The 22673-nt window shown below is 49.4% G+C and overlaps 1 protein-coding gene and 1 long non-coding RNA gene across 2 annotated transcripts in view; one reads left to right on the top strand and one right to left on the bottom strand.

Moving 5' to 3' along the window:
- Window positions 1-22673, top strand: part of LMX1B (LIM homeobox transcription factor 1 beta) — a 94871-nt gene that overhangs the window by 64906 nt on the left and 7292 nt on the right. Inside the window, exons 3-7 of the mRNA XM_090021972.1 lie at window positions 16211-16443; window positions 19581-19759; window positions 20156-20233; window positions 20591-20657; window positions 22405-22566. Coding sequence (XP_089878098.1) covers window positions 16211-16443; window positions 19581-19759; window positions 20156-20233; window positions 20591-20657; window positions 22405-22566 — 719 coding nt within the window. The remainder of the gene's footprint in view (window positions 1-16210; window positions 16444-19580; window positions 19760-20155; window positions 20234-20590; window positions 20658-22404; window positions 22567-22673) is intronic.
- Window positions 16454-22673, bottom strand: part of LOC149855220 (uncharacterized) — a 157230-nt gene continuing 151010 nt past the window's right edge. The window contains exon 3 of the long non-coding RNA XR_016438484.1: window positions 16454-18231. This is a non-coding gene — a long non-coding RNA (uncharacterized LOC149855220). The remainder of the gene's footprint in view (window positions 18232-22673) is intronic.

Raw genomic sequence — 22673 nt, 5'->3', positions numbered from 1 at the left:
TGCTAAGCGAGAAGAATAGTCGTGTCTCTGGCATGTTTGGGATCCTCGTGCTGACATTCAGGCTGCTAGGCAGACCCCTCAGACAAGTGTCAGAGGCCGCTGTGCTGCCTGGCGTTGCTAACTCTGGCGTTTAGTGCATTTTTTTGAACAAGACGCAGTCAAGGCTCCGAGGAGCAGTCACCAACAGCCCCTCCAGGGCCGAGCAGAGAGAGGAATGCTTTGTTTGAGCAGCCGTCCCCCCGAGCGGCACATAATGGAGGCCCAGAGGAGTGGGCAGAGCCCCTGTGCTACAGGTGTCAGACTCGAGGAAAAGGGGAGCCCGCCCGGGAAGAGCTGTGGCCTCATGCCAGCTGCAGGCACTTGCTCTGAGCAGCAGCGCCTCGGTAGCCAGCTCTCTGGCAGGTAGTTGCTGCCAATTAAATAGATCCCTGGGTCCCCCCGTTCTGGGAAGCAGGATCTAATCTTCACGTGATGGTTTCCCAGGCTCTGTTCTGCCCGTGCCCGGGATGAGCAAATAATGGCAACTCCACTTCTGCCGTCAAGCATAACGGCCTCTCCCCGGCCCCGATCCCGCAGCCAGCAGTGCACGCATTTAATCTGCAGCACACGTGCAGCCAGCTGTCTGCAGGGTGGAGCGCAGGGGCCTGCGCCCTGCAACGCGCGCAGGGCTCGCTTTACGTCCCCACTGGACACGGGAGGGTGCTGATGCATGTCACTGAGGCCTGACTGGCCCCGGAGCAGCTTGAGCAGGAAGCCTTATGACTTCAAGCTACAAAGTGACTAATTATTAGGTAGGACTCACCTAAAGGGTTAACCTGGGATCTTTTTAATTGTCAAAAGAGTTTCAGGCTATTAGTGTTGGCATATTCCTCAATAATCTGTTTTATTTTTACCTGCTGGGAGCTTAATTAAAAAACAAAGAGGCTCAATTTAAAGCCCATTACTATGCTAATTTTGTAAGAACTGGGCGGTGATTAAGAAGCTTTAAAAAGAGGAGTTTAGTTTGCTCTAGGGAATGGGTTGGAGGCAGGTTTTATTTCGTTTCATTAGCTAGCTACAATTATTTATAAACTAAATGGAAATGATGATATTAAAGAGTAATGAAAAAAACAGCATCCATGTATTATTGAGGAGCAGAACTTTTTTTTAATTTAGCATTGAAATGTACGGGGCCTTTATTACTGCAACTCGCAGTTAACACAGCTAAATGCAGTTGTTAAATATAAGATGCCTTTTAAATATGCCCATAAATACAGAGGTGCCTGGTTTGCTTTTCTTGTAAATCACTGGAATAAGTTTATAAAGACATCACTGTGACAATAAAGATGAACCACTGGCTCTTTTTACAAAGATTTTATGAGGTTTTATGCAGGAAACTGTCTTAACACAGAATAAATTACAAAAACGTATCATTACGCTATATGTATCTGTGTGTATTTTATATATATGCATGTTCACATGCATGCTATTGTATTTTGTCTCTCAGATGAACCAAAATAATATACAGAATTAAATAAGACAATTCGTGATAGACCGTGAGCAAGGAGATGTACAATGGGAGCCTACACATGCATCACAGCGTGGAGCCACAGAGAGCCCAGAAAGGGCATAACAGTGTTTTGGAGAGTTAGGCTCTGGGTCGGCACTGGGGCCCTGACCCCCCAGCTCCTGGGAACCGGGTCCTTGGAGCAGCTGTCCTGCGGAAAGGTGAATCAGGCCCTCAGGACAGGTATCTAACACAGGACGAAACACCCAGTTAGCAGTGCTTTGCTTCATGGCCACCAAGCTACGTGTGGCAGCTCTTCAAACCACAGGTTGCAGAATCTGACTGAGTGCCCGGTCCTTTGAGACCAAGAGGTGGCTTCGAGGTGACGGGTGTCAGGACTGTGGTGCTGGGCGTGACGGCGGGGGCTCTGCGCGCTGGAACGCGTTTCCCTTCCCGTCCCGAGCGGCAGGTCTCAAGTGAGCTGAGTCCTGTTTCCCTTCCTGCCGCACATTCGGTGGGTCGCTGCTCATTATTGTGAGCACATATTTTTGTCCTCAGCATAAGTATTAAACACAGCGCTCAGGCTGCTGCCGCATCCCTGCTGTGGGCACCCCTCGGCCACAAGCACAGGCTGGCGGAGCAAGGGGCTGTGCCCATGCCCGGGAGTGGGCTGGCGCAGCGTGCAAGGGCCAGCTGGAGCAAGCAGGCAGCTGATGCTGTTGCCCCGGCTCCTGGCTGGGACTTGGGAGGCTGTGCTGAATTCTTTGCTGTCACGGACTCTCTGGGTGACCTCGGGCAAGTCTCTTAGATGCGTGTACTCCTACATGCACAGGAAGTCCTGGGCCTCTGAGCCTCGGCCCAAACCTACGGAGTGCAAACACTTTTCCTCAAGTTCAGCGGGCTACAGATAGAGCTGTGTGCATCCCTGCACCTCCATTCAAATAGAAACAGCACCCCTTCCTTTCTCCCCCCACCCCACCGTGCTGCCCTGCGTGTGAGTTGTTTGGGAGCATCTTTCACTGCCCTCCTGACATGCAGCTCATGCTCAGAGGTGCTTCAGTGGTGAAGGATATTTTTCTTCCCACTCCAGTTGCTTAAAAATGGCTTTTCCCCAGCCATCTGCAGACACCACCTTCCAGCTGCGAGCAAGCACTCGAGCGTCCAGTGCCAGGAGCGGAGCAGACACCAGAGCCTCGCTGGAGCCCCGCCGGGCAGAGCAGCCAGGGCAGCGTGGCTGGGCAGTGCCCCTACAGGTGTGCAAGGCCCGTTTCCAAGCTGATTGATGAGTTGTTCACGGTCCCCAGGTGGCCTAGAGTTGGTGATCCTGCTGCCTTTGCTTCCCAGACTACTGCAGCCTTCTCTGGGCTGACAGCTACGCTGCTGCTTCCAGCTGTGCACAAGGCAGCCCGAGACCCTCCCTCTCCCTTCCACGTTGGCCACATCTTCCTTCCCACGCCCGAGTCCCTCCACTGTCTCACTTGTCTCCATCACAGTGAGGTTCAGCTCTGTCCCAGGCCCATCGAGCGCTCTCCATGGCTGCCTCAGGGCCATGGCTGAGGGAACGGGGCTCATCGAAAACCCGGATGCAGCGCGCCCTCAGCAAGTCTGCAGATGACACCAGGCTGTGCGGAGTAGTAGATACACTGGAGGGTCGAGTTAGGATTCAGAGAGACCTTGACAAGTTGGAGGACTGGACCAAAAGAAATCTCATGAGGTTCAGCAAGGACAAGTGCAAAGTCTTAACACTTAGGACAGAGCAATCCCATGTACCAGTGCAGGCTGGGGGCCGACTAGGTGGGCAGGATTCTGTGATTCTGTGAGTCTAAGGCCCTGTCCTTTCCGCTGCGTGGGGAGGGCAGCTGCACCCCGTGCTTTCTTCCACCTTGCTTGTTCGGCACGGGAAGCACCTCCCCAGGCCACTGCCAGGCCCAGCCTCTCCTCAGGCCCCTGCTCCCCACGTACCTCCACAGACCCTGCTGGCTGAGCCCTCTGCCCCGTGGAGCGAACTCTCCTCCCCCAGCCTGTGGCGGGAGGGGGCCGAATACCAGCGCTGGGAGCTGTTGCACATGGAGACGCTGGGGCTGAGCTGTAGCGGGAGGGCAGAGGTCCGTCTCCTGGTTAACTGTAGAAAAGCACACGACTACTCAGCTGCACGACCACCGCCCCTCACCCCGTCACCCGCCGAGTCTGGGGGCAGGAGCTGAGTTCTCCAGTGGGAACAACTGGGATAAGCGAAGCCATCCCCCGACCCTGCACATACTGCCTGGGACCAGCTCCTGCTCTCGGTCGCCTGGACGCTGCTGCAGCCCCGGAGCAGAGGCTGCAGGGCAGAGAACACACGGGGTGACCTGGCCCCTCCTGGCTTCGTTGGCCAGCCTCGCGCCTTCCTTGGGCGTCTTCATTTATCTGCGTGCAGAGCTCGGCTATACGGTGCTTGATAATTGCAGAGCCCCTTTTCGGGCTGAGCCTTCGGCTGAGGTTCCAGTTTGCTTCTGCTCGGACTGGTCTTCCTTGCGCCGTGCCAGCTTTGTGGTGCTGTCGTGACTGGGACAGATCCTCCTTGCTCTCTCTAGTGTACTTGGCAGTTATGCCCCAGAAAGAGCTTCTGGAGCAAGCTGAGTTACAAGGACATTTAGTCGGGAAGTTGGAACGGCTCTGAGCCTCCGGCGCATCTGAGAGGCCAGGGTCTGTCGGGAGTGGCGGGACGCGGCTCCGCAAGCTGTACGAGCCAGTCCGGTCTGCAACGATGCGCAGCACCCGCTAGCTGTCGAGCAGAGTAGCTCCCGGGGCTCCCAGAAGCAATCGGGGACAAAGGCATTACGTGGCAGCTCCTCTTTAGTGTGTCTGAGAGCAAACCCAGGGGTGAGTCTAGTCACAGAGGTGCCTCTTGGGATAAAGGTCATCCAGCTGAGCAGCTTCTGAACTGCTTTTGGCTCTGAAAGGCAAACTGACTATCCAAGATCCCTGAGGCCTTTTAAATGTCCCCTGGCCTGCTGCTGACCCTGCATACACCTTACATTCTTCCTTTAATGATTGACACTCAGTGGGTTTGTGCCTTCAGGCACAGCTGAGTTGTAGCTGCTTCTTCATCAAAGCAACTGTTTACAGATGGTTTGAGTTGGATACCAATAAACAGTATTCTTATTGTCTCAACAAAAAAAAAAGCAGCTTAAGTCCCTAATGATGAGGATTTTGTGCTTTGCAGAGAAAAAAAATTCAGCCAGGTTGAGACAGCCAGCCCCCTCAGCTTAGCAAGTCAGAGTACTTTATGCTTCCAACTAAACCACTTTTATCTCCTCCAGTGAGTGGGCTATAGATTCTTATCATTGTGGCAGAAGTGATGAGGGTAACATCTTTAGTTGGAAATCACTGGCAACATGTGGAGAAAGCTTAAGATGTTGTCACACTTTAACTTGGTCCTAATCTGTTCAAAGGCAGTTCATACTCTTTAACTGCGCCAGCAGGTAGTGAGGTGGAGTCAAAGACTATCAGGGTAAAATAGCTCATGCCATTCTTCTGAGAGTTTATGACTTTCATAAAGTGGGTACAAAGAAATTGCAGCAGTAACTGTTATTGTCTAAATGAAGAGCTTATGCTCACCCAACCATATTTCATTAACTTGTACTTCCCGGCTTCTGCAGTCCCTGGCTTGTTTGTGCAGCGCTGGAGGCAGTGGGAGATGCGTAGTGAGAGAAGGGCCTCAGTGCCCCTTGCTCGGCTGGGATGGTCTCGTAGGGTTTGACAAACCAACTTACCCCCATGAGCGCGTGCAGTTAGCAGGGCGCACACGTCGGCCATGTACCTGGGAGCATTTCCCCAACGTTTCTAAGACAAGGGGGATTGTGAGCAGCAAACGGAGGAGCTGGTGGCAACACTACCTCAGTGGCAGGGATTTCTGAGCAGGCTGCTGGAAAGCAGACGGAGTGAGAGGGGCTGAAAACTCCCAGACGTGTGAATTAGGACCTAAACCTGTTCCATTAATATCAAGGGAGCAGATTCATGCCTTGTCCTTTACCTCTGGGGCAGACCAAGGGCACCGGAGTTCTTGACAGACCAGTGACATGTCATTTCAGTAGATATTGCTAAAACAAATACATGTAACCTGTCCTGTATGTCATGGAGCTGAGGGAAGAGAGGCCAGTCTGAGGAGGATTTACTCTGCTGCTCATTCGTAAAAACACCTGGTTTCGTGAAGACGCATGCAAACCCCAAGAAGATCCTCAAGCCGCAGGCAGTCCGGAGTGCCAGTGCCATGGACACAGGTGCTCTTGTGACAAAACACACTGACGACTTTGCTTTATGGCTGGTTCTTTTCTTAAATGACTCTTTTGTCATTTAAGTTCCAGTTTGTCAAAGAGTTTTCATTTTAAGTTTTTTAAAAACACCCTCCGTTAAAGATGACCCAAGATGCTGATCTCTGAAAAGCTGCTCGTGTGTTCAGCCCACCTCCCCCTCCCCTGCCGGGTCCTGAAGGCTTCGGGGCCCGCGGGTGCTGGGCTGGATTCTGTTTTCAAACTTTCAGTGTGCCTGGAAACGACCGTGCGATACATGTGCACCAGGTGGGAAAGTGTGGGCCTAGCTTACCAGCAGTGCTGTCTGCGCAGGGGTGGGGAGTAGCGTTGACCCGCTCCCCACACAGACAGAGATGCCTAACCCTCCGTCTCGGCTCTGTCACCTCAATCTGCCCACATCGCCAGCGGCGGGTTTTGGCAGTGGACACAGGTTCCCATTAACAAAAGCATCTGGCTTACAGAGCACATGCTGCAATCCTGCAGGTTTGAATAAACACTGCCGTTGTGTCATTAGCATAAAAAGATGATTGAGACATTGAAATACAAATAAATCCGCGTTAAAAGAGCTGTAATCTACCATTTATGGTTGACGTTTGTTAACACTGAGCTCGTTAACATTGGCTCCCTATTACAGGAACCTAACTGCAATGCCCTGCCTTCCTTTCTCTCAATATATTGTTTTCTGTTTTCCCTACAGAAAGGGAAGGTGCAGTCCCCCCCCCGGCTCTGTGTGGTAACGCTGGATAACTTCTCCTCTCTAATCTCTGTGCATCTTTCCTGTGAGGGGGATGCACTTTAGAAGGGCAGGATTGTAAAGAGAAAGTATGTGACTGGAGTGGGAAAAACAGAAGCAGCTTTCATACATTAAAAGTCAGGCTAATAGGCAAGGCTTCTGTGCAGAGTATAGCAGGGCCCTTTGTCAGACAAACAACAAGTTTTCATGCTCAGATGGGGATTCTTGGGTTAAATTGCTATCTTTGAGTTCTGAACGCGGAAAGGTATTAAAGTGGAATTAAACCTTTACACAATCCAGCTCTTGTGTCATTCAGGATTTTTTTTAGGTCTGTTTAATTGTACATAGCAGCAGGGTTCTGAGTGACTGGTGCTCTAAAGAAATAAGGGGTAGGGCTAAGTCTGCAGCCCACTGCTCTCTGCTAATCCTTCTTGTTCCTTGAAGAAGGATTTACTTTTGCTGCCAGCTTGTGAAAGACTTCCCTGGTCCAGAAGAGATTGTTGTGGCTTTCCCGGGGAGGTGTCGTTGCTATAGCAGGGAGTCACGCCTGGGTATTCTTTCAAACCCTACTGAGAATGGGCCCAAAAAGAGCCGAAGAAGAGTAAAACTGGGGATTAAAAATTGGAACAATGGGAGACAGGAAGATCGGAGTGGGAGCAAACAGGAATTACAGCACCAAAAATAATGCAAAGTGACAAAAAGAGGAAATAGAAAAATAATAGCTGCCAGTCTGGCTGAAAAGAGAAACTGCTACAAAAGAACAATTTATTTTCCACTAACAAAGAAAATAACAGGGCATTTGGGAAATAAGACACAGGCTTGTGCTGTAGCATTATTTTGGTCCTTACTGTACTGCAAACATTTGCAGCGAGCACCGTGCGGTAGCGCACGCCTGGCTCTGCCCTGATCTGTCTGCTCAGGACCGCGGCAGCTCGGCAGCTTCTTGTTTGTTTTCTTGCAGGCCTGTTGCTCACGGATTTCCGTCTCTGCAGGTTAGGGGCAGGGCACTGCTGGAGCTTCAGCCTGAATGCCCTGCTGCTGGGATCGTGAATAAAAGACCCAGCTTTGCACCCTGTTATGCAGCCTCAACGGCCCCCAAAGTACCGGCGGGAGCTGCCTCCAGCGTGTCGGCAGGGCTCCCACTTACAGGAGGATGAGTCCTGCAGCTCTTGCCCAGGGCTCCTCAGTCCCGTCCTGTCTCCTCCCCCGTCCCCCATCATTAAGATCTCACCCATCTAGCATTTCTCCTGGTTGATACTTCTTCTTCTAGACACATTTCATACACACATCAAATGGGAAAATCACTGCATGAAGATTGAACTTTTCCCACCGAGTGAAGAGCGTTAGAAAGCCTGGGTCACATGGCAGAGCTTGTCAATTGAGAAAAGTTTCCAAAAAAAGAAAAAGGAAAAAAAAAAAGTTAGCTCTGCATCTAACAGCAAATCTCTCCAAATGCCTTTCCTGCACCCTACTGTTTTATATACAGGGGATGCAAAGAGACGTAACCGATGAAACATTTTGTTTATAAAGTGTCTGTATTTTGTTTTATTCCACATGTTTTTGCAATATAGATAACAGATTACAGCACAGGCTTTCACTGCCTTGTGCAATAATGATACTATAAAGCCTTTCTAGGGGTATTAATAATAGATTGTGTTGATGAGTTTGGAGAAGCTGGCAATAGACCCCCTACTGCAAAGACATTAACACCACAGGACTAAGGTATCTTTTCCTTGCAAATCAGTTGCTAAATTGGCTGTGCTGATGGGTTTGGGCATGAGCTCTTATATAGCTTCACTGCAGCAGGCACAGGAAGTTATTTTGTTTTATACTGGCACATACCATTTTTTCTTTTTAATGTTCATAGTTGAGAGGAAGGGCCCGTATAAATTCTTTCCGTAAGTCATTCGTTCCCTACACCAGTCAAGAAATAATTTATAAATTAAATTTGAATTGTATTGGCACTTGATTTTTTTTTTCTTCTTTGCAAGTGAAAACTGAAGCAGTGATTCACAGACATGATTTCCCGGCTTCCTCAGCCTTTAGGGTGAATTTTCATCTAAAACGATATTAGCAGGATGTCACCATGTTGACAGCAAGGTGACTTCAAAGGAAGTTGTAAATTCAGAATGCCGCTGAGCGTGCGAGGGTGGCAAGGCGTGTCAGAGACGTGACTGCCCCTCTCTCACAGGGAGGCCAAAGAGGCCTGGCACGGCAAGGCTGGCTGATGAAGCAACGCAAGGTTTTGCGAGATGAGGGCTGGGGCAGGGGGTGGAGAGCTGGAAAGCGGTGTGAATCTAGCTCATCTGTGTGAATACCCAAGCACGGCTCCAAAGAAGGAATCATGGAAGAAAGCCGCGTCTGCCTAGTGGAATAAATACAAAAACCTAAAACTCGTGGTTCCAAAACGATCCCTTTCTAGTACGTTCTAGTTTTTTGTATGCTTCTTGTCTCGGTTCAACACGGCTGCCAAGTACACCCCTGCATAATGGAATAAATGGTATTTTAGTGGAGTCTAAAGACTCTCCTAGCTCTACAGTGTTCCTGCAAGAGAGGTGCAAACTGTTTACTGTCCCTCCTGTTTTCACAGCTCTTTGATCTATGTTAGACTAACACAAATGATTCAAAGTCTACATGTGGGTTGTGAGGACGTTTTTGGATCCGTAGACAAAGGAACTCCATTTCCCAAATGTTTAGGCCGCCGGAAAGTATAGTTCTAACAAAATCATTGCAGCTTGTTAATCCATTAGGCTTTTTAATTGCAGCTATGACTTTATAAATTCAATTGAAATGCTTAACTTTTATAATAGTTTCTATGCTTCAGAACAGATTAGGAGAAAATTGCAGCCATAATCTGTACAGCACAATTGCCGTGCTATAAAGAGGAAAGGGAGTAGCTGGGAAGAGCAATTGGATTCCCAAAGGTGGAGCACAGTGGAGCAATATCAGTGACTTTGTAAATGAAAAATTGTTTTAATTCCCTGCTAACAGCAATGATTCGATTCTTCATAAATTTTTACATCAAAGTGTTGTAAGGAGGAGATGCCATAAAATAAAGCTGCCTGGCAGTGATGGAAGACAGAAGAACAAAGTGGTCAATTAGGGGGTGAATATTAAGCAGAGAAAAAAAATCCATTCTGCCATGTGCTGCTGGAAGCAAAATGCTTGAAAGCCCTTTGCCTTTGCCCGTGTACATTCCAGTTGGGGAAGATGTGCTCTTTTTAGGTGATCTCTAATTGAACAAGATGTTGTGGCGCATATGTGGATGCATGGGTTTTCCTGAATCAGGGCTTGCTTCAAGTGTTTCTTTTCGTGACCTCCGGAGTGCCGTTCTGCGCCCATGCCCTGGTGCTCTTGCTTGTTGGAGCAGGGAAGATGACTGGAGCTCCCTTTCAGTAGGGGCAGCAAGGGCAAGATGGAGCTTAATCGAGCTGAGGAAGGAGCTATGTGCCATGGTGCCTGTGACGCCACAATACAGGGGTTCCCTCCGGCTCTGCGCCCCTGCCCTCGTGATGATGGACAGCCATTCTCCTCAAGGCCGTGTGGTATAAGACGGCCACATGGCATGGAGTGAGGGGTCTCACTGCCGTCCTTCCTGACCAGTGTCCCCTCCGTAAACCCCATCAGCAGCCCTGGCATCACCCGATGCCAGCAAGGAGGCCGCAGGGGGAACGGCAGGAGATCCAAACTCTCCCACAAAAGGTCCTAAGGTGTCAGGGCTGGGGCTCCTGGACACGGTGTGGAGCCTTGAGCTGCTGCAGCTCATGGCGAAGCGTGCACCTGCAGGCTTTGGGGAGCCCATCCCAACCTGACATAGGCTCTGTGTTCACAGCCGGTTGCTTTTTAAACTGTAGTGCCCATAGAAACAGCAGCATGAAAGTGTCAGGAAGGTGCTCGGAAAGGAACTTTTGCCCTGCCGCACAGAACCAGCAATCCAGACAGCGGGCGGGCAAGATCCTGCTCTCTGATGTCCCACGACTGCAGCAGGAGCAAGGTCGTATCCAGTGATACAAAACCTGCTGTGACTTGCACAGGTGACAGGCCATGACTGTGACAGCTGATCACGTAGGATGGAATAGTGCACCTTTGCATGACACCAACTCCAGCAAAGTCCCTGCCTAACTTCCACTGACTTCAGTATAGGGAAGACCTCGCCTGTCGTGTGGCATCACGCTTCCTGTTATAATTACTTTATATACATACAAATACACATGCATATTACTATCTATCTGTCTATCTATCTCCTCTTCAGCCAAATGGCTTAGCCAAGCAAAGAAAAGTTTAAGACAACACAAGTAAGATATTCACTGATCTCTCAAAGGGAAAAAAAAAAGCACCGGACTGCTTTTAAGCTCTGCTGACAATGGACTGGGATGTACACTTCCACTTAGATGGTGGCACCTAGCAGTGTGTACCAGCTAAAAGCAAACACCGACACTGTGAGTCATCCTAAGCATGGGGGTGGTAAATAAATACTGTCTTCGCCTTTTAGTATATAAGAGGATGTGTTTGTGTTCATTTCCTTGGGAAGTGGTACATTTTCTTCATAAACCTTTTATCCTTTATGCTGATTTTATTGGTATCTAGAGAAAGTGAAATGGTGTACTTCCACTGAAATTTCAGATATGAAATTGCCTTTAATAAAGCCATTCATTATTTTTTCTGAATGTAATTTTTAAATGTTCCAGTATTTCTCAAAAATAATTGTGTTCTTTCATAAATCAAAGCGTTTCAGTCTTCCTTTTGCACATCTGGGATGTTTCAGATGTTTAGGATTTATTATGACTAAGCAATGCTTTCTTTTTTTTATATGCATTCATTATCTCTAAGACACAAAAAAAATTCAAGACTCCTTTGCTTTATGTATAGATGGCATCTCCCCATTCTGTCATAGGGGAAAAAAACCAGTTCCATCTAAAAATTCTCCTGAAGGGTAATAGATGGCATTCATTAGTCATTTAATTTTTCTCTTAGTAAAATTTGGTTGTGTAGAAAGCTTAATACATCTGCCTGCAGTTTGGACACATTTTGTACTGAATGATATGAATACCAAGTGAGTTCTTGGCTGACGTGGAGGTACAGCCATGCTGGTGATGACATATCATAGCCATGATCCGGGGGGAGTTAAAGACCATACAATATTTTCCAAAAGCCAGCGATCACCAGCTTTGTATTTATGACCTAAACAAAACTAGGTGTCTGCCACAATTTTTTCCAAAAAGCCACATCAGAATTACAGAGAAAGGAAAATGATTTAAGGTCTCCAATAGTTAGACAGCAGCATCTGTCATTTAGCATACATCAAACATAGCTTAATAGCTGCCTATTTATTGCTTCACTGCAAAGGTCCAGTAAATATGCGAACAGACTGATTTAATCTATTTTTATAACTCTGTCCTGTTTAACAAACCTCTTGAACCACACTTAATATGAACAGCAAATTTTACACTGCACATCGAGATCTCTCAGCTTATAATAAATTAGTTATAATGAAACAATTAAAATCTATTTACCCACAAACAGAAGGAAATGAAGGGCCCAGGGTGAAGCATCAGAAAGGTAGAGGGCAGGTTGTTAGGACATTATAAGAGTAAACAGCAGAACAGTGATTCTCAGGAGCAGAGCAGGGTCACATTTAAAGCAAGATAACTCCGCTAGAGATAATAAATCAGTTGTACATATTAAACACCAGATGGTTCAGCCCTATGCAGGAAGGCGCATGGATCATATAACTGTGGCTGTGTTTGTAAGGATTACCGAATCAGCCTCACTGCACAGGAATATCCTAACAAATAAAACCTTTATGGCTACTTCCGCTGGTGAGCATTTTCATCTACTGTTTAAAGACAGGGCCACATGTCTCAGAGATCTTGTTGCCCCTAAAATGTATGCAAAATTAATTTAGTAAGTTTGACCATTTTTAAAATGCAGTGTGTGTTTTGCTTTCTAATACTGTAAAGTTGTTTCACAGTGATTATTACAAATACTCAAATGAACAAAACAGCCTATTGTTCCAAGCTTTAGCTCAGCTAAATCCCCTAAGTGTTTCAGGCATAGATGCAAACACACTTAAAAAAAAAAAACTATTGAGTTGTCTTTCAGAATTGTCCAGGCAACAGAATTTATTTATAAAACTCTTGCAATCATTGATTCAAAACAAGGTTTTCTTGTTCTGCTTTTCTCCTTTGTCCTCTTTGAACAATTTTCTTTGGAATGTTTTCGTTGTGCTTAGGAGTCAGAGATTTCCCGGGGCTTCTAATAAAGGCATTTGATTTCCACTGTGCATACTTTAACGAGTCCAAGGATTTTGAGGTTTGACGTTAACTTGGGAGAGCTGGAGATAATCAGCAATGGGGTAAAAAGTCAGAGTTATGCAAATTATTTGTGAAATTTATAGAAGGCAAAAGAAACGTTTCTCCAAATGTGGTCAGAGTAGCTTAGCTCAGAACATCCACATGTCTACCCTTAAATTTATTGCTTTGATTGAAACCTACATTGGGGTGACCTGTAAAGTATTTCTGCTATCCTCAGACTTCTCAACAGGTTTATTACCATTTGTTTATAAAATGAGCAGTCTAATGAGCAGTGTTTTAGATCACAGATATCAAAGTCTGGTCATTTGTCAAGATTAGTTTCCTGTTGTGAGACTGCCTTGTGCAAGAAACTACATAACCCTGGGTTACTTTCTGGGAGCTGAAAAACCTATAAACACTCTATAAGATAGATTTAATGAAGTTTTCATAATCCTAGAATTAAATCCAATTCACTCTGGATTGTGTGTGTATATTGCTCTATACATATCACATGTTGCAAATATCTGACTGTGGATTATGGCATTTTACTATGTTGCCTAAGGATAAACCCAAAGGAAGGCAAGAAGTTCACAGAGTAACGTCAAGCAGAAATATAAATCTTCAGCCATAATTGGTAAACTGCACAAGTTTGTATTATATTGATGTAACTTGTTACAACTCAGAGACCACCTGCGATAATGATAATGCTGTGCTACAAGTACTCTCCACCACTAAATAATATTTTAAAGTTACATGATAAAGCACCTTCCATCCTGAATGGAAAGCCACACTTCACGAAGCACGGAGACATGGTGCAGAGGCGGGAGGGGACTGGATTGGTTTCCTGTGTGGCTGTAGACAGGAGGTAGGTTACTTTATACGTGTGCTTATTTGCTGTGGTCGCCAGCACTCCTGGTGCGGTCAGCTGGGAGGGGCGTTGCAAGGCATAGAGGCTGCTCCATCAACGTACGACATTGCCGTCGCTCGCCCTGGGAGACAGCGGATGGCACAGCTCTCTAGGGGGTCAGCTTTTCTTTGGGAGAGAAATTAGGGACACTGATGTGGGATATTATCTCATGTGACCTGGTTGTTTGCCAACCCCGCACCAATCTTGGTTGCCTGGAATAGAGAGGGCCAAAGACTATCCCCTTTGATGAACCCAGCTCACATGCCCCTGGCTCCAGCCCTGCTTCCAAGGCTGTCTGCATCCTCTCGCCTTGCACACCGGGTGCCCTGAGCCCAGATGCGCTCTCAGTTGCCCCATACGCTGGGGGCTGCTTCAGCGGTTCTGTGGCCTGGGCAGACTTGGTTCAGCTTTGACTGCCAGGCCGGGAAAAATATCACGATCTCCAAAGGAGCATCTGGGCATCGTGGCTCTGGCCTGCCCTCACAGGGGTCTTGCAGGACATGTCCCTGCTATGTAACCCTTTCTCAGGAGAGTTTCAGTATTCAGCATTCAGTTCGTTAACAGTAGAGGCAATAACACTGGCTTCACTCTGTATCATCATGACTGCAACACTCTCACGGTGCCTTTCTAAGAGACCCCGCCCCGCATGGTTTTAGGATTATGGCTGCTAAGGTCATGCTAAACAATAGCATTTATCTGAACTGCAAAGAAAGCCAGGGAAGAAACCTGGAAGCTGCAGCAGCTGAAAGGGCATCAGCAGCCTTGCCCCATTCGGAAGCTGCTACCCCACGTTGAGTTTGTCCCATCCCTCCTTGTAGCCACCCATTGAGTTTTACTGAAGCGTGCACAGGTTCACTGTCACCACAGCATAAATGAACTGATGCCAATCAGAGGAGTCGGAGGCCTTCACACCAGATTTGCTAATCTGCCGACTCTTCAAGCATGCCCCATCATAAAACACCCTCCTTAGACAAAAGGTGCAGGCTTAATTAAATGGAGGCAAATAGGTTTAAGCAGTTAAATAGAAACAACTTTTTTAAGCAGTTAGAAATGTTTGCCTTTTTTTTTTTTTAAAGTTGTTTAATCCTTTTAGCTCCTTCATTACGCATGTGCGCCAGCTATTTGCTGTTTAGGGATTTACCGGCTAAAGCCTTTTTATAGTTTAGTCAAGTTTAGCAACCAAACGCAGCAGCAGGTTTTCTCCCCATTCGCACCTAGCAGCGAAAGCAGCTTCAGGGAAGTCCTGGCACGGTGGAACGTGAAATGATGGCATTTGCTCGAGGGGGCCCAGGGCTCCAAGGGCACTGGGGTCTTCCCCCTTGCATACCTCAAGAGGAGCTTGTTGGCATGTACAAACCCAGGCATCTCTTCACCATCTCGTGTCAGACCTGCTCCCTCCCTCCAAAATGAGTGGCTGCCATTTTGCTGTAGTTTCTCAGCTGAAACAAACTAGAAGCCCCTCAGGGCCATCCCAGAAGCCAGTCTAGGCCACCCCTCCGAAACAGGTCCCCTGTGCCTTGTCCCCGGGAGCTTGCAAAGGCTGGGCTTGTCACGACGTGCATACTGCTCGCTGCCTTGGGGAAAACCCCCTGTGACTTCACCTTATGCATCAGAGCACTGCTGCAGAAAAAGACTGAATTGTAGAAGCACTGAGCGCACCGCGTGAGCCAGGACACGAACCAGCCGTTCACCTGACTGGGAACAGCGCCTTTCCTGCAGGCTACGTCAGGAATGTCCCAGTCATCACGAAAGCGAAGCCAAGTCGGAGGGTGGGGAGCTTGGCGGGTGGAACAGGACTGGTGTGGAGCGCAGGAGGTGCGATGGTGTGGACCGAGCCAAACACTGCGACCTACCTGGGCTGTTTCACAGCCCTGCAAAAGGGCCAGCCCCTGCTCTGACGGGCTGCTCTGGGAACGACTCCAGCCCCCAGGAATGCTTGGCTGCTCTGGCCGTCTCTTAGCTAATTCTCTTCCCCCACGAGCAAATACTCTTGTGTCAGTGCTCAAGTACTGCCCTCCACAGAAAGCAACACACCAGCAGTGGGCTCTCAGAGGATCCATTTAGAGCAGGTTCTCAGTCACAAATCATCAGCAGCATAATAAGGCTTGACTCATCCAGGAGCTGAACCAAACTGGCTCTGGCTTGAGCTTTCAGGGCATGGATAACATTGTTCCATTTTATTTCTTGTGCCTGTAGCCTTTTTGATTTTCTCTCCCAACAGAGAAGCAATAACACACTAAAACAGAGGTACCTCCAGCCTCACTAAAGCACACGTAGTGGAAATCTTATGAAAGGTCCAGAACTTAGGGACTTTCTAAGCCAAAGGGGTGCAGAATTCAAACGGTGCCACTGATATTGCGGGTGTCCAGGACACGCAGTTGCCAATGTGCTAAGTCACTTTGCAAACTGATTTGTGGCTAAGTCAGATGGCCCATTTCCAGCGTGTCAGTACACGGATGCACATTCTGACGTTTCCCTTGTTGCCTTTCATTCTCGCAGGCTGTTTGCTGCTAAGTGCAGTGGCTGCATGGAGAAGATTGCCCCGACGGAGTTTGTGATGAGGGCCTTGGAGTGTGTCTACCACTTAAGCTGCTTCTGCTGCTGTGTTTGTGAGCGGCAGCTGAGGAAAGGGGACGAGTTTGTTCTGAAGGAAGGACAATTGCTCTGCAAAAGTGACTATGAAAAAGAAAAAGACCTGCTGAGCTCCGTCAGCCCGGATGACTCCGACTCAGGTGAGCTCTCCCTGCACCTCTTCCAGTTCAACAGGCCACCAGGGCCAAGCATCCTTGTCTGATTCTGCAGAGCTGCTCGCTGCTCAGTCAGCCTTTGTAGCGATGGTGCCTCCATCCTTGTATCCACGGGGATCGGTGCACTGCTGAGAGCCACTCCCAGGTATCTAACCTGGATCTTCCCTCCTTTAATTTCAGGCCATTGCTTACTGTCCTACCACCTGAGCAGAGGGCAGGAATAATATACAAGCTGCCAAGATCCAGACAAGTGATACTGTCCTAGAAAAGCAGGGCGGGTAGATCTGTCTGGTTTCGATGGCGGAGGCCTGATCCAAAGCCTGCTGTTTCCATCCATTTCAGTAACAGATTGGAGTTGTCACAGGGGCCCACGGCTCCTACCTGACGATGGAGCACAGGTTGCACGTGCGCACACTTACATCGAGTCAGGCTTGGCACGTGGGCTCACAGCCGTGGCCCAATTCCTGGAGCTCTCCAGGACAAGTTTCTCTCTGCCAATCACACACTGTTGTGCTAAGAAAAGTCGCAGACCCAATGGAGACACGTCCAGGACCTGGAGGACCTGAACACTGAGCCTGGCGTTGCAGGAACCGCGGTGTGCACCGCAGCAGCAGGGGCTGTGCCCCAGCAGCTCTGCCCTCGCCACTCGCTCCGACATGCAGACAGCCCTGGGCCGTCCCGGCAGGCGAGGCCTCCGCACGGGGACGGGTACGAAAGGAAACCCCACTTTGCTGAGGCGGGCTCTCTCCACATGCCTCTTGGCTGTTGTCTCTTCCTGCACCCTAAAGTGCTCACCGTGTCCGTACTTCCAGAAAGGATGCTTGCTGTCTGGATTTGAGCAGTAGGAGACAAACCAGAGTGGCAGAAAAATGTGTGCAGAGGAGTGAGGGATAGTTTTAAAGGGTGCCAAGTGCCTGCCCGTGCCCAGGGAATGGCTGTGTGTTTGTCACACAGCCATTCCCTGCTTTGACTGAATTAGAGCCGAATGCGTGAGGTTCAACCCCCCCCGGGTGAATCTCAGGGAAGCAACAGTGATCACCAGTCCATCGATGCACAGGTGACCGGGGCATTTTCCTCGGGTCCCTGGGAAAGCCTGGTACTCCTGGTGCTCCTCGGACATGTTGAGAGCCAAGCTTGCTGACCTGTCTCGGCCCTGGCGGGACTGTGGTGAGGCGATGGTCGCTGCTGTGTCACGCGCTGCGTGGGTCTTGAGCCGCTCATGGGCCAGTGGCTATCACAGCCAGGCCCGATCTGTAGGCCCACAAGCCCATAACTCCAGAAGCCCGGGCTTGCACGCTCTGTGCCTGAGCAAACCCGGGCACTGGAATCTACCCGGGTCTGCCAGTTCCCTCCTGGCTTTTCAGCATCTGATTCTCGCTTTACCAAAACTTGGGCCCGTCTCCTTGTCTTTATTTGGACAAACTGCCCTTGAAAACTCCTGCCTGCTCCTGTCCTCACCGTGTTTGGCTCTGTAGTAGCAGGGAGGATGGGGTCCTGCCTTCCCCTCCTCTGCTAACTGTTAACGTCACAGCTGTACATGGGCAGTCATTGTTGGCTGGGGTCCAGTTCTTCTTTTGGACACGGATGCACAGTCCTACTGCCAGGGCCACCTTGAATGTCACGAGTGCCTGGGCCAGGCCCAGCCTGCTGCAGAGGAAGCCGGCTGCGTTTGCTCTTGGCTCCCCTCCCCAGGACACACACAGTCATGCATCCAAGAGGTGAGAAGTGCTTCTTTTTATGGACAAACAACCCTTTCCCGAGCTGAGGCCAAACCTGTGGAACGAGAAACCAAATTAAAGAGGACTCATTTTCCTTCTACTGTTTAATCCTGCAAAAACCCAAAGCTCCCCACTGCTTACGTGAGTGCAAACAATTGCACACTGCTCAGGCTGCGAGCATGTCCTTCTCCAATCAAATATTTATCCACTGGCCACAAAAGCAACTCTCCAATGAGCAATATTAACCTTCACTAAACCTTTCTGTAGAAATGGCAGGCTGGAAAGTTAATAATGTCAAGGTTATTAAAATGATGGAACTTCTCTTTAATCATTATGCAAAAGATGCTTATGGAACTGAAAGGCAATTAGATTGCTAGGTGCAAAATAATCAGATCTAAAATGAATTTGAAGTCTAATCTGTTAATTCCCTAAATGTAACCTTTGGATACATCACAAGTACAGTATGTTTCTTAACATTAAAGACCCCCAGAATACTAATGTTTTCTGCATGAAAAGCAAAGGTTTAGTGAAATGCATGTAAGAGACCCCTTTGACTGCTATGAATCATAACGTTTGGCCACAGATGTTGATGTGGACACAGAAGTTATTTCAGCCAGGACAAAATATATGCTTACTCATAAACCTTTGGCAAGCGAGTCAGGATTTCCCACCGCTAACCACTAATGCACCCTGCATTATCAGATCACACGGTCATTCACATCGAACTAGAGAAAATACAAATCATATATTCATGATAGATATGCACACTCCCACAGAGTTTCATACAGAGGTGTACACACCCGTGGCTGCATATATTTCAGCTAAACACACTTAGGATAAGCAGGAGAGACATGCATATGCACACATGCATGTCTGCAGTACCACGAGAAAGATTGCTGTAGTCTTCCATAATACACAGCAGTGAAGAAACAAGCACTATGCTTTTAAGTTACCACCAGGCTTGCAGAAATCTTTAAAAAAAATTGTTTAAAACAACGTGTGTCTAATCAAAAGATCTGGATTTTAAATGTCCTGCTTTTGTGGCACTGGTGTAACCACCATTTTGAAAGTTGTGATGTGTGCAGTAGAATAATCGAACAAGCCCTGCTCTTGAAAACATTTAAGCTTGTGATGAACATCAAGCTGATGAGAGTAGTTAGCCCTCAGTTAGCGCTGAACAGAAGCTGAAGTGCTTCCCTGGACTGTGGCAGAGAGACTGTGTGCAGGCTCCATTTTACCTGATAATCAGCCGACTGGGACGGTGTTGGATTTGACACCGATGTAGGGTAACAGTGTTTAGTTTGCTGTTTAGGGGGCCTAGTAACATGTTAGTTTAGCCTTTTGAGAGTCCCATCGCCTGAGTGAAACAAGCAGGACTTTCACTTCCTTTTGATTATTCCACAGTGAAAAGCGATGACGAGGATGGAGATGTCAAGCCAACCAAAGGACAAGTGAACCAAGGGAAAGGGAGTGATGATGGGAAAGACCCGAGGAGGCCCAAACGACCAAGAACTATCCTTACAACACAGCAGAGAAGAGCATTCAAAGCATCCTTTGAAGTGTCTTCCAAGCCCTGTAGGAAGGTAGGCTCCTCCGCAGACACCCACACGTAGGGTGGCCATCATAGAGGACAATCTGGTTGTCCTCTGTCCTCTAGTAATACAAACCCGACACCTTTATGTCCTCTATTTTCCTCTCAAAGAGAAAAATAAAGGACATAAAGGCATTGGGTTTCGTATCACTAGAGGACAGAAAACCAGCATGTCCTCTATGAAGGCCACCCTACACACAGGCTGAAAGCCCACTGAAGTCCAAGGCAGAGTCTTGAAGGAAGCAAATGTTCATGTGGTCAAAAGTGAGCTGATCGCTTACAGTCAGAGCTCTGGGCAGCACGTAGCGCGCCCAAGAGGACGAGAAGCTGCCACACGACCTACCCGATAGGTGTATGGAAGCTAATCTTTAAACATTTCCTCTTGTAGGTCAGAGAAACACTAGCAGCTGAAACGGGACTTAGCGTGCGAGTTGTCCAGGTCTGGTTTCAGAACCAAAGAGCAAAGGTAAGCTACCAGTTAAACTCTGCACGGACTTCTCCTCTCACAGCAGGGGCCATGTCCCTAAGATCCCCAGGCAGGAATGCCGCTTTACACAAGGTTTGTGCTGTGCACTCTGCACGAGCTACACAGGTCACACATGCACGGGAAGACCCACAGCCACTGTTGGGGGGCTCAGGGCAGGGCCACGTTAGGACTAGGGTGTGCACAAAAATATGACCAGGAAAACCAAATATATATGTCCAGGAATGAACACCGAGGCCCCAGGAGTGTTTGCACAACACGCAGACTATATAGGTTTGTAATGGAACCAGATCCTTCCCTTTGGACCCGCAAGGTTATTCTGTTTCCCATTTTATTCAGATGAAGAAACTAGCACGAAGGCATCAGCAGCAGCAGGAGCAGCAGAACTCGCAGCGCCTGGGCCAAGGTAAAGCCACGGTTGTGATGGATGTGAGGAGAGGAGCACAGGGCAGTGGGGTAGTTTCCAGGGTCTCTGTGCAGTGGATGGGAGCACACACACGCGTGTGTACTCTCCCTGTGCCCACCTGCGCCTTTATGTGTTTACGTACAGAGCACAACATGCATGTAGCTCCATGTTTACACAGCTCTGGGGCCATGTTCGTGTTCTGCCACTGTGCCAGGTCCCAAGGCCAGACCTACAGGTACCCGCCACCAACACTGCCTGCAGCGATCTCCTCCTCCAGGCTTGCTTCTCTGCACTCAGACAGGGATAGGGTGGCCTGCACTTCTGCAGCAGCAGGTCACGCTCACGGCTTCCAGGACCACGCAGAGATGCAGACGCAGCTTAGGACTAGCCAGCTGCCCTGGGGATGCTTTGTGGGGCTGGAGAAGGGATGCAGCTGGGTCCCCCCCACGTTACCACCGAGCCAGACCCAACTTCATTCCCTCCCTCAGACGGGAAGAGAAGCTGGCCAAGGACCATGGGCCTGGCCTAGCATCTGTGAGCTGGGCTCGGTGCTGCCGCCGTGTAGCGCCAGGGGCTGTAGGCAGTGGCAGCAGTTTCCCTGCACACACATCTCACAGGTGAATGAACTGCCCACGGGGCACAGCGGCAGAGACCCTGGGGCTAGTCCCATGGCTGTCGAGGGCGTCCTCCGTACTGGCACTGCCTTGCCATGGTGGCTCCAGGCAGCACCCAGAGCCAGTGTGCTAGGTGCTGGACAGACATTTAGAAAGATGCAGTCCCTGCCCCAGGGAGCTCAGTCTGTCTGAGAGGATGATGTGGCCAGTGCTGGAGGGCTGACACGGCTGGTCCAGAGCCTGTAGGTGCCGGCTCTGGGCCTGGGTTCAGAAAGCAACGCTGGCCAGAGGCGATGGGGTCAGTGCTCCTTCATGCCCCTTGCTGGGGACTGAGAGGTCCTGTGGTAGCACTGAGGCAGCAGAAGGGCGAAAACAGATGAGCTCCTGCTTGCACCTGGCCCCTGGTTTCCTGTGGCCCAGTCATTCAAGGCTGGTCTTCAGCAGCCACAATCAGGAGTAGGAGCTACTCTGGGAACCCAAAACACGGTCTGGTGCCTCCGTGAGAAGGTGAAGTGGCCACGTGCCCTGCAGACACGAGGCGGGCGAATTCTGGCAGCGAGAGGAGTGGACGTCCAGGGCAGTACGCAGTAGTGGGGGAGCAGCGGTGTGGCCAACATCCTAGCACAGCCTGGCTCCCAACACGAGCCTCCAGCTGGCAGGGTGTCCAGGCAGAGCTGGCTTCTGCGCTTTGGGGGTGGGCTCTGCCCCGGGCCCTCACAGTTCACGAGAAACGGGTCCGCACTGTTTGTGCCCCTGGCCGAGGCTGACTCTGCCGCTAGGAGGAAAAGAGGCTGAGCAGGTGAAGGGACCGCGGAGGCGGATGGCATCAGGATATGATGGTTGTTATCCCAGCTGGACCCTCATCCTTAACTGATGGTTCTTTCTCAGGACCCGGATGGGATCCTCCTGGCTTTGGCACTGACACCACTGGGCGCTGGTGGCTTGGGTTATCCGGGGGATGGCAGGGTGAGGAGGGATCCCTTAGGGTATTTCTAGCAACTGCACCTCACAGCTCATCTCCTCCTGTGTAGCACAGTGTGGGCAGTGGGGAGGGCAGCACTCCCAGTCCCACTCCCAGCCCCTGCAACCTGCCTCTTGCTGAGCGGCCCTGGACTCTGCTGTCTGTTTTGCAGAAGTGATGTCCAACCGGATGGAAGGGATGATGACATCGTACACGCCGCTGGCACCGCCACAGCAGCAGATCGTAGCAATGGATCAAAGCAGTTATGGCACAGACCCCTTCCAGCAAGGTCTCACCCCTCCACAGATGCCGGGAGACCACATGAACCCTTATGGTAAGGCTCTCGGCACACCGCTGGGCTGGGAACATCTGTGCAGACAGCACGTGGGCAGTCTAGCAGTTTGTTTTGGCCATCATTTTCCTGGGGTTTGCACTAGAAGA

Source organism: Crocodylus siamensis, chromosome 11 (assembly GCF_052110815.1).
Source record: "Crocodylus siamensis isolate JL-2025a chromosome 11, ASM5211081v1, whole genome shotgun sequence".
NCBI classification, from domain to species: Eukaryota; Metazoa; Chordata; order Crocodylia; family Crocodylidae; genus Crocodylus; species Crocodylus siamensis.
Note: the sequence above shows the minus strand (reverse complement) of the source record. Positions and strands in the feature narration are given on the sequence as shown.